The sequence below is a fragment of the Notothenia coriiceps genome, unplaced genomic scaffold (assembly GCF_000735185.1).
Source record: "Notothenia coriiceps isolate Sejong01 unplaced genomic scaffold, NC01 NC01_scaffold00035440, whole genome shotgun sequence".
In the NCBI taxonomy this organism is placed as follows: Eukaryota; Metazoa; Chordata; class Actinopteri; order Perciformes; family Nototheniidae; genus Notothenia; species Notothenia coriiceps.
In genome coordinates this window covers 28,065-40,138 of record NW_011368141.1, presented here as the reverse complement: position 1 = coordinate 40,138, position 12,074 = coordinate 28,065, and the positions used below count along the sequence as shown (strand labels likewise).

Below are 12,074 nucleotides of genomic sequence, written 5' to 3'. Positions count from 1 at the left end.
CTTTGCCTGGATATCATATGAGGAACTGACTCTGGTCTCTGTCTTTCAAATGATTTAATTGGATGCAAACTCAGGAGCACGGACATCAATACGGAAGTATATCTGCCATAAGGCAGAGCCATTAGTCAATACTTCACCCTCCACATGCCGAAGGCCTTTGTCAGACCTAATTACCCCGTACTGTATTCAGTGGAGCTGCACCACTGGGACTGGGACTCCTGTGGGATCTGCTTAGGATCACAGTTCACTCCCTGAGTATACAGTGGAGTTAGAAAGTTCACAAAGCAAATATCACTCACTATTCTCTTCCATTTAGCGCTGACAGCTAAATGACTGCCGTCATGAGAAGTGCACATTCACTTCCACTGACTTCCTTGGCTCAGAGATATGAGGTCATAAAGGCTTGACTGCTTTGTACAATGGACATCAGATGACAGAAATGAATGACATGCCCACCACTGTTTCTTCTTTGAGGCGATGAAGAAAGGCAACACTGAAGTCCTTTAATAAAATAAGGTTGATGCACGGATACGAATAAGCTCTACATCTTTTTAATATGGAGCCAGCATTTTGTTGCAGGTCATTCCCCAAGGGAAACACACACATTGTGAGGAAGCTATTTTAAAACCACACAATAAAAGATGCAAATGTACTGCATTCGGCAACCTTGTTTATAAATTACCCATATTTGGGTTATGGTCTGACTAATATGTCTTCAATGTGTTTACATGTCTGCACAATTCCAGATAAAGCAGCATAATATAGTAATTACTGTCAGGCATATTGAACAATGTCATTCAGTGACATTAGAATTGATATCAGTATTTTCTCTTTTAGTTTGAGGTAAATCAACATAATTTCCCCAAACTACTGTAGCAACAGAATATGTGTTTTTGCCCTGTTGTCATCTTTCCGTTTTTCCAGTGAATAATTATAATAACAATAATAATGGCAATCATTTATCCAGTCTAAGGATGTTCACAGACAGTTTGCTAACAAAAAACAAGCTCATTAGTCGGTTGGCCAGCTGAAGTGACAGGTGCAATCTGCAAAAACACTGCTGATTGAAAGTAACCAAGTCAGTTGCAAAAGTTTGTGTTGTCAGTTTTCCTACTTGTTTGAAACTTGTATAACCCAATCCACCTGTTATATCTATATCAAGAACGTTTTATGTATATTTGCTAGCTAATCTCCAATGAGCCATTGAAAAGTGTGTTGATGAACTGCCTAACATTTTATATAAGGACTCAAATCGTTCCAATTTACAAACTCAGAGGGAAGTTAAGTTGCATATTTCACTGACCTTTTTATCTGTGCCCCTCTAGGGTGCCTCGTCCAGTCTGGTGGTCAAATTTGCAGACACTGATAAAGAGCGGACCCTGCGCAGGATGCACCAGATGGCGGGCCAGCTCGGCATCTTCAGTCCCATGACCATCCAGTTTGGGGCCTATGGCGCCTACTCTCATGCTGTAAGTCTCAGCCCGGCGGGGGAGGAGACGGTGAGCTTTAAAAAAAGAAAATGAAAAATGTTGTGATTTGAATTCCCTGTTTCTCCCACTAGGCCTGTGACCCAACTCCTTCATTATTAACACCATTAAATGGCTGCACATTTTCAGAGAATTATAGAAAATGCTGTACTGCTTCCTGTATTGTGTCTTTGTATCCCTTCATTTGTCCAGGGAAGCTGCTTATCATGTATGCTCAGCACTACGCTGTTTCACTTTCATACAGTGGAGAGCATCCGTTTCAAATGCATTACCCATTCCCATATTTCCTGACTTGTTCTGTGAATTTAAATCGCCAATACAAGCTTGCCTCTTTAACATTTCATTCACATGTGCCTTAACACTCAAACTGAGGTGCACTTCATTACGAGGGAACCCAAAGCCACTCACCCCTTACCCCTTATTCCTGCCTCTCCGCCCCAGCCCCATTTCATATTCACACATGAAAGCCACAGCTTGGAGTCTGTGAGATCTCACTGTAGCCATCATCACTTCCTGACAGGTGTGGATCGCCCACTCACGTACAATCTCTGCACTAACTCTGCCACTGGGGCGGGGTTAAACATATACAGAACACACAGATAATACATAGTCTCCAGTTTGCTAAATTCATCTCACCACATAGCCTTTATCTTGTGTCAGTATAATGAACACAAGGCCAGAGCGATGTTACACTAGCTGGGAAGCAACGCTGCAGGGCAACACAGACCACTCTGTACAAGAACAAGGCATGGGCCAAGCAAACAAAGATGTGAGAGTAAACATGCTCTGGTCCTGCGGCTATTTCACCCTCCTTTCCTTTTCTATCCTTCTCTCAATCCCTCCATTCCACCTCTCTCCCCACCGCTCTTTAATCCTACAGCAGATGATGCAACAGCAAGCAGCCCTGATGGCAGCAACACAAGGGTCCTACATGAACCCCATGGCTGCCATCGCTGCGGCTCAAATGCAGCAAATGGCAGCTTTCAATGTCAACGGCCTGGTGGCTACTCCCATGACATCGTCCTCAGGTATTTGCTAATAGGCACACACACACACACACACACACACACACACACACACACACACACACACACACACACACACACACACACACACACACACACACACACACACACACACACACATTCCTTAGTGTGCGGCCAACTGACTCGGTTGCAAGAACACATGCAATAACACAGACATCTCGTGCCATTTTTCACTGCTGACCTGGAACATTTTTATCATTAGCAAGAATTATAGAAGCAGTAGTAATGTATTCGTTCAAGGCCTTTCTGCTTTTGCCCTTGTTACATCTTTTAAAATGTGGCTCTATTTTCCGGGCTGAATTGCCAGTGTTGGATTAAAAGAAGAAAAGCCCTTACTGTATATTGAATGGGGCATGATGGGAGAAAATGCACAGCCACATTATATTCTGTCTCGCTCTTTGTCTGTCTTTCGCTCTCTCCCTCCCTGTGTCTGTGACAGTGTGTGTTTTCTGGGAATATAGCCAATCCAATGACTTTGGATGCAGAGTCCTTGGTTTATACAATATAAGAGCAAAGATTTGTGTGAGATAATCCTGGACCCCAGTATGAACTATCTTTTTGGCCCTTGTCATGAGGAGCTTTGATGGCTCGACACTAAGTAGGCAGACTGCCTGAAGGCAGGGTCATTGCAAATGTATTAAATAAAGTGGTTTGATGCTGTACCTGGCATTTGTAATCCACAAAGCCTACATACACCAAGTTATGCCTATCAAACATAATCCTACATGACTTAAATGCCCTTCAGTTGGATTAGAAAAATAATAAAAACCTGCTATCAACATAAAAGGGCACTGACAAGGTGACAGACTGGGACTATGAGACATTATGCTGCCTGCTATTGTGAGTCTTATTCGTACCTCTACTTATATAACTGCTAAAGAATAGTTTTGTTGCTCAAGTGAGAAAAATAAACCTTTAAACAGGGATGTGATGATGAGTCAGGGTTAGCTTTTTTCCCCACACCCTCACATTTTTCCAGTGTGCTACCTTGACTGATTTTAGTAATTGTTCAGGCTTAATTGGTACCAATTTTACCAAACAGTACCATTATGGTGGTTTGAAAGGAGTATGTTGTTGCTTATGAGGGCCCATAATGTGGGTGCAATTAAATATTACATTAGTGTGAAAATTTACATTTGAGTAGAAAATTCTCTCGCACCTCTATTTACGAGTCTCTAGCATGTGAAGCGTGCACCCTGCAGTTTCACGTAATGACTCTGTGTCTATTTGCAGGCACCAGCACACCCCCAGGCATCTCTGCCACATCCGTGCCCAGCCTAGCCACCACGATCGGGGTTAACGGATTCAGTACCCTCCCTCAAAGCAACGGGCAGGCCACTGAGCACGTCTACACCAACGGTATTCACCCTTACCCAGGTGAGCCAATCAAGGTCTACGATAAAAGAAACATGAGATTTGTAACATCTTAAGTCCTCTGACCCTGACACTTACCGTACAATTAGGTGGTTAGGTGGTTTGTGAGTTATTCTGGTGTTGAACTTGATATTAACAAGAAGATCACCTAAAAAAGGGATACAGGAAAGATTCCTTAAACCCAGGAATTACACAGCGTTTTACCACATCCGGTTAAATGGTGGGAACTTCAGTCTCATGCTTTGACTGTTATGAAGACAGAGGAGCGGGATTTCGCAGACAACTGTAAACAGGCTTGTCTGTTTGAGCAACTGGCTCAGTGCAAAGAAGTAGACAGGGTTTGGAGAGAGTGAGAGAGAGAGAGAGAGAGAGAGAGAGAGAGAGGTTCCAGGTTGTTGTATCGAAAATATTCAGGAGAATATTTGTCATTGTTCAGAGGTTGTTGTGTTGAGAATATTCGGGAGAATATTTGTCATTGTTCAAATGATAATAAACAAATATTTGCATAAAGCATATTTGTCCACTCATATGTTGATAAGAGTATTAAAAACTTGAAAAATATTCCTCTAAGGTACATTTAGAACAGATAGAAAATGTGCGATTAATTTGCGATTAACCGCGATTAACTATTTGAATCGACTGACAGCCCTAATAATAATGTCTGGGGTTAACACAAGTTTTTATTCTACCACATAAGAAGCATCAGTAAAGACCCCACTCTTAAATGTGTGAAGCTTTATCATAAAAACACACGGTTGCTAACAAGTGACCAAATTAGAGTGGTAAACGTCATCACTCTGACTATTAGCCGCCTTTAGCTTAGCGGTTGTGATTTCCGTGATGAAGTCGGTTTATAGCCTAACAGTAGCTTTTTACTTCTCGCCATTCTATTAACGCTTCAAAAATCATAAAAATGGTGTTAATTTGTGGAGATTATCCTGCTGAACTAAACATGGAGGCATCATAAATGGGCAATCCTCCCAAATCCAATCGAAAAATCCCATCTCTTATAGTTGAGGGGACCCTTGCAAAGAAACGTCCATGTCATCACTGTATTCTCCACTATGCAAGTTCAACATGCCGGTGGTGACACATTGATTAATATCTCAGGGAACTGTTAAAAAGTTGACGAGTCCTTTTTTACTTCACACTCTCATTACATATTTTTCTGATTTGAACTGAAGCGTTTAAAGCTCGAGGGTCAATCAACAGTGTCTCTGGCAGATTTCTGAGCAGCCAGCCCTAGCATCATGATGAATCCATCAGTTCATCCATCAGTCCATTATGGTTGATTTGATGTGTCTCAGCCCGTCCTCGGCTTCTTAATGTTGTCTGGGACTGATTCCTGAAGAATTGACAGGAACGTAATCCCCGTTTCTACATTATGCAGAGGCAGCTGCAATTGTAATGAACTACAAAGTGGTTTGTTTGGCATGTTGTTAATATTTGATGCAAACATCTGGGGCAAACAGGCATTTTGAAGAACGGAGCTATGACAACCCAAATTTCTCCTCGCTCCCCGTGTGATCTCACCCCCTGATGGTTCTCTACAGCTAAACCAATTTCTGTCTTGCTCTTTAACAATAGATCCTTGTTTTGTTGTGTCCCTGCGTCTGTCTTGACCATTTTCCATCCCCTCGTTGTCTCCCCTGCTTTCATTTTCCTCTTTGTCAACCCCCTTTCTCTGTCTCTTGTTTCGTCTCTCTTGCAGCACAGAGTCCAACGGTGAACGACCCTCTCCAACAGGCTTATGCTGGCGTCCAACACTACGCAGGTGATCTGCCTCTCCTACCTCCTCTACTCTCTCACTCTCTCCATCTGTCCTCTCTAGGGTTGCAAAGGGGAGGAAAGTTTCCGGTAAATTTCCGGATGGGAAGTTAAGCTGGGGAATTTTGGAAATATTCAATGCAAAATTAAGCAAAAAACATGACATTTCAACAGATTAGTTTAAAAAAAAAAAATTTTTTTAGTAGAACAGAACAAGTTTTAATTATTTTATTTAACAATTATTTGTTTCATTGAAGAACGAAAACAGGAATGTTGAGTTAAATATTACTCATCCACCCCAACCCACTCATTCAAAAATGAACAAAATGAATGGAGGGGGTGTGGTCTCAATAGCCATGCAGTAAGCAGTGTGCTATGGCATGGATATTCAAGTGTACTTGACTGGCATCTGTTTGTTTTAGTCAAGATTATGCTAAAATATACTTTCCCCAACTATATTTAAGTTCCCTATGAAGAGCCAACCTTCAATTTAGAAAATTCCCGTTTATTCCCATAAATTCCCGTTTATTCCCATAAATTCCTGTTTATTCCCATGGAAAGTTTCCATCTTTGAAACCCTAGTCCTCTCCCCTCTCCCTTTTTTCTGTTTGCCACATCAGTGGACACTATGACAGGTAGAGATAGCTGGACGACCAGCCAATTTTCTCCCGGATTAAACTACTTTACATTAGGATTGCGAAAGGATTTAGAGTTGACTTTATTATTCACCCACAAAGAAAAAAGGTAATTCTAAAAGTACACACAGAACCTGCCATTGCCTCCTACATGAGATATGACATAGACCTCTCATAACGACAGCTCTCCGCCTGACATCGGCTCTCATTAACAAGGTCCCTTTCTTTCTTTTGTGTCTGCTTAGTTGAGCTGCACTCCACACTCACTTTTTCCAAACTCTAGTGATCCACCATCCAAATGAGCCCAGGCTTATTTATGCAATGTCTAGAGGACGCAAATGAACAATGGAATAATGATTTGAGTTTTGTTGTGTCAAATATGAAAATGGAGATGTGAAAAATTCCACTGTGGTTCTCCCTTTGCAACAGCAGCCTACCCTGCCGCCTATGCGCCAATCAGCCAAGCGTTCCCCCAGCAACCAACCATCATTCCCCAGCAACAGAGGGAAGGTAAGAGCGAGCAAGCGCGCCCACCCAAGATAAAAGGTGATAATTGCCATGTTCCATTCTAATGTAGCTGCGCTGCTTTGAATTAGCGAGGGAGGGAAAAAGCTGGCTGGGGAAAATGTGAGAAAAAGGCTCCCCGTTTAAAGAGAAGAACATTAGCAGTGAGATGGAAAGTTACTCTGTCATTATTCAAAAACTGCACTAATTCAAACTTGCAGCGTTGGACTGCTTAATCAGTCCATTACAATGTGTTTAAGTGGTTATAAATATTCATCAGATTAATTAGCTGCATGCATAATCATTTATTACCATTCCTGGTGTAGTGTTCACTCTTATGCCACAGCATCAGATGTAATAAAGCATAGGATATACTGTGATGGTGAATCACTCTCATTCGTCAGTCTCAATTATTCATCTATATGATTGTATGAGACAGCGTAGAGTGGTTTGAATATTCAATATAGGAACTTCGAAAAAATTGAGTGTCTCCAACAATGCCACGAGAAAAAGTTAGAAAATGTTTGCATTTTGTGTGAATGCCATGGTCAAAGTGTAAGTGTATGAACAAAGTAAAGATGTGTCCTCAATGACAGCAGCCCATTCACTTTACATGCAGGAATAACTTTACAGCGTGTGTTAGGGACATCTCACTGCTACCTTGAAACACTTTCATCATTAGCAAGACTTATAGAAGTCATGGTCACTCATACACACTCAGACACAGCGACACACACACTATCTCTGTTCCTCTTTCTCTCACACACAAGCACACACACGCGTAGAGCTATTCTTGGTGTCGTCGGTGGCCTGTGAGTTCTGGCTGCACTCCCAGCCTGTCTCAGTCCACTGCCACAGTCTGCAGCCCTGCCATTTAACAAGAGACACCTAAACCTAAATATACAGGCGCTGTCGAGCCTCAGCTTCAACCTCCTTGTGAAAGCTAACAATTGCAACAATACAATCTATCAGTCTGTGTGTCAAGGAAAAAGACCCCCTCCAAATCCAAAAATGTTATCAGACAAATCTTCACTGTGCTCTTTGAAATTATGTGTCCTTTTCACTTCAGAAGAGCATCTTAGACAGCACGGCTATAACAATACTACTGACTCAGCAAATAGAAGTAATGCAGTCCTGCCAACAAACTTGTGGATGAACTTAAAATGCACAATGTTTGGCAGGGTTGCTTAAGACTCATGCCAACTTGACCAAATGTGTTCAAGATTGCAACTCAAAGTTTTTAGTCACTTGACTGGCCCGGAGACCTGAAGGGCAAAACACCATACTGACACTGGGAACTCAAGTCTGTCAAATCTCCATATTTTACAAGCAAAGATTGTTAAGATTTCATCTGAAAAGAGGAAAAGCAAGTCTAAGGCACGTATGACCCACATACAGCCTCCACTGCGGTATTTCAATCATTAAAAACAGACAAGTACTTCTGCAGAAGCTGTACTTTGCCGATGTTTACAGATATCTTGTGGAGAATCTATCGCCTTACACTGCTGCCAAGATTAAAGCGTACAAAAGTACAGACAGTTATCTGTACTTTTCATCTAATGGGTCAAAAATGAGGTCATTTGGGAGGTGAAGGACAAGAAATGCATCATCATTAAATAGTCTTTGAGTGCTTTCAGCAGGTATCCTTTCAAAGGCAGTAGTGAAAATGCAGTATAGTGGAGACAACACAGCATCTTGTGATATAGATTCAATATAAACTTTTTTTTCCCACTGTCAGGTTAACCACACCGTTTTAATGACCCTCAGCCTGGGATGCTGTGGAGAAGGAGGGATTGATGGGATTTGGCCCCCTGCATTTGTACCGCAGGTTTAGGAGAAGTGTGCTCCTCGGGGACAGCAGCACATCTAATTGCACAAATCCACAATGTCCTCCTTTCTCTGGTTTCTTTCCGAGAGGGGATTCTGTAGAAACACAGCCCGGACATGTCTCCTCTTCGGTTTGTTTATCCAATTGTACAACAACTATCTGGCATTTTGGCCAACAGTGTGGTAAAAGCTGAGTTGTCTTTGGCAGGAAGTGGAAAGAAGCTGTGTGTCTCCCTCCAGGTGGGAGTTGCCATAGTAAAGTGAAAACTAGTAGAAACTATTGATAATGAGACCCATTTTACGAGCACGGTCATATCGCATTACGGTTGACAGTAATTACATAACCAGAATCATTTTAGAGAAAAGAATCGATGCACAGAGAGATAGATACATGCAGCCCACATTACCCACAATGCAACTTACAGTTCAGTCCAATTTCAGTCAGACAACTCACGTGTTTCTTTAACATGTTTATTAGAAGCAGCGTATAGTTTGGCTCGGGCCTCATCACTCCATAGATATGCATAGCACGATGAGTGATGATTAAATAACTAACCCCCCGAGCCTACAGGTGGAAGCTGGGGTGGTGGTGGGGCAGGCAAGCAGCAGCGACGTGGAAGTAGCTGCAGCAAGCATTGCATGGAGAGAGATCTGGCAGGTTAAATAGAGCGGCATATCAAGGAGACTCTGTTTGGTTGGTTGTAGAGTGGCAAGGGGCGTTAGGTATGATTGCATCATAAGTGCTCGAGTTGACTGCCTGAACTAGCTCGCAGGCTTCGCCCCATATATGGTCGTGTTGTGCGTTATTGCGTGTAATGGAGCCTCATGGCCTCAAGCCGGGATTAGGAGCAGACTACAGAGGTCTTGTAAAGTCACATTTTTCTTACTACATATATTTGAAAAGCTGTATCTTAACTCTCAACTGAAGCTATTTCAAGTGACATCACTTGAGGCAGTGTATCAGACTTTGTGCAACTCCCTCTGGAGCCACAAAAGGCTTTATACAACTTTGTTTCTGATCAGGACCTGTAAACAGACTTTGATGTGTACAATTATTGGATTTGGCCTCTCAAATTAAATATTGATAAATTATGCACATGTGAATCAACCAATTTATTTATCATCCTAAACAGTGCATTGAAGTCATATACAATAACAAATGCAGTTCATATATATATATATGCAAGGTAATTATCTACTTTGCATCCTCGCACTTTCCCGGCATCATAATGGATACAATAAAAGTCATATTTCCTCTACATAGCAGATTTGCATACATGGAAAAGGAAGAAAGTTTCCACGCACTCACCAAGATATTTTATACTTGTGAAAAGTAAACTTCTCAACCGTCCTCACACTCTATTTGGGAAGTGTCTTCACCTCAAACAAACCACTTCTTTTTTAAAGTGTGACTTCTCTAAGTCACCTAAATCTAAACAGACAGAACCGAGATTCAGATTTTAAATGTTTGAAAAAATACAAATCCACACTCTGTCAACCGGTGTGTGTATGTGTGTGTGCGTGTGTGTGTGGGTGTGTGTGTGTGTGTGCGTGTGCGTGTGCGTGTGTGTGTGTGTGTGTGTGTGTGTGTGTGTGTCCTCTATCTCGCAGCGGCAGAGCATCAGTACAGCCAGCCACCAGTGCAGCTCTCTTATCAGCCTTCTCACCAGCCCCAGTCTCATCTCGTCATGCTATCACCCAGAGCAATGAGACAGGAGAGAATGCTAGCCAGGCAGCCAGCTGCGAGCACACTGTCCCCGAGTCCATCCCATCTCTCTCCCTCTCTCTATCGCTTTTTCTCGGGCCATGGTTCGCTCTCTTTCCTTCCAGTTCATTCCTCCCTTTATCCCGATTGGCCTGTACAATATGTGGCAGCTGGGTGGAGGAGTGTGGAGGGATGGAGAGCGAGAGATTGGAAGACAGTCCTACTGTCACGGAGTAATTGGGACACAAACTTGGCTTATGATCTGCCTCCTCCTCCTCCTTTCTTCCTCTGTGACTCACTGTTTCTATTTCTCAATATAACCATCTTAATATTTCTCCTCCAATCGAACTCTGTGTTTTTTTAATCCTGTTTTGTATTTCGCTTTTACTTATATCTCTGCCACTGTGCACTGCAATTGCCGGCACATTTTCTGATTCAATAGGCACATTTAATTGTATACAATTATCCTTTAAAGGGCCTCCTACAGCACATACAGTAGTTTGGATCGGGGTAATCAGATTTAAATGAGCTGACCAACGCTGAGAGTGACCTTATAACACTTTAGAAACAGGACTTAAGAGTGTGTACTCCACAATAACTAGCTTTCCCACAACTAATGCTTGTGCCACAGCGAGCATAATAACAATTTGGTGTTTACATGGCTCCTGCGTTCCTTAGATTATTCTCTTGATTGCTTTATCGAGTCATTCTTCCACCTGTGTTATTAATATTATTATGGTCAGGCTCTCCTTCTGTGTATGCCCTCATAACACCCTCCTGTTGTTTTCCTTTCATCACCAGGGCCAGAAGGTTGCAACCTGTTTATTTATCACCTGCCCCAGGAGTTCGGAGATGCGGAGCTCATGCAAATGTTCCTGCCTTTTGGCAACGTCATCTCCGCCAAAGTGTTTGTGGACCGAGCGACCAATCAGAGCAAATGTTTTGGTAAGTCAGAAATGGACATACACGGACAATTTGGTTTAGCTGAAGAAAAAATAAGAGTGTGTTGTGATGGATGCTCGAATTGCCTTAAATCAGTGATGAAAGAAGTCTTTTACTAAAGTTGTACATTGACCACATTTTTTAAATACTCTGTTAAAAGTAAAAGTCCTGCATACAAAATCCTACTTAAATTAAAATATACCTAACGAACCAAAAGAGTACTTGTAATACAAAATGGCCCATCATATTTCACATAATTATACACAATTATTGCATTATGATTTTTGATGCATTAATGTTTTCATCACACCTCATTTGAATGACTTTATATACTGCTGGATATTTTAACCTGTTTTCATTTGAATATATATATTTACAAGTGGTGTATATGTTGCTTTTGCTAATAATCTGTATTTGTAAAGTAACTAATTCTGTCAGATAAGTGATACAAATATATTGGCTTCAAAAATGCAGTGTAGTTCAAGTATACAATGAAAATATACCTATCTCATAAAGTACCAGAGTACTTCAAAATGTACTTAAGTTCGGTTTCTGAGTTAATATACTTCACTACATTCAACCTCTGCCTGAAATAACCCAAGCCAACCCACCATGAATCCCAGATGAAGCCACTGACCCAGACACCTTTCCAAATAGTGGCATTTGCTCGAAACATCAATTCCTCATCCTCTCTATCTCACCATTCCTAACACAATCAGGATCCATCTCCACTTCTCTGCCATTCCCAGACTCCTTTACCCAAGAGAAAAAACACACCCCCCCCCCC

General features: G+C 41.8%; 1 protein-coding gene across 4 annotated transcripts in view; it reads left to right on the top strand.

Annotated features, from left to right (window-relative positions):
- The window catches only part of celf6 (CUGBP Elav-like family member 6), a 162,687-nt gene that overhangs the window by 135,921 nt on the left and 14,692 nt on the right, over window positions 1–12,074 (top strand). For 2 of the 4 annotated variants that reach the window (XM_010791352.1, XM_010791351.1), the window contains exons 6-11: window positions 1,326–1,499; window positions 2,368–2,515; window positions 3,767–3,910; window positions 5,619–5,681; window positions 6,739–6,819; window positions 11,147–11,290. In XM_010791352.1, coding sequence (XP_010789654.1) covers window positions 1,326–1,499; window positions 2,368–2,515; window positions 3,767–3,910; window positions 5,619–5,681; window positions 6,739–6,819; window positions 11,147–11,290 — 754 coding nt within the window. The remainder of the gene's footprint in view (window positions 1–1,325; window positions 1,500–2,367; window positions 2,516–3,766; window positions 3,911–5,618; window positions 5,682–6,738; window positions 6,820–11,146; window positions 11,291–12,074) is intronic. The other 2 variants (XM_010791354.1, XM_010791353.1) reach the window with 2 other exon arrangements.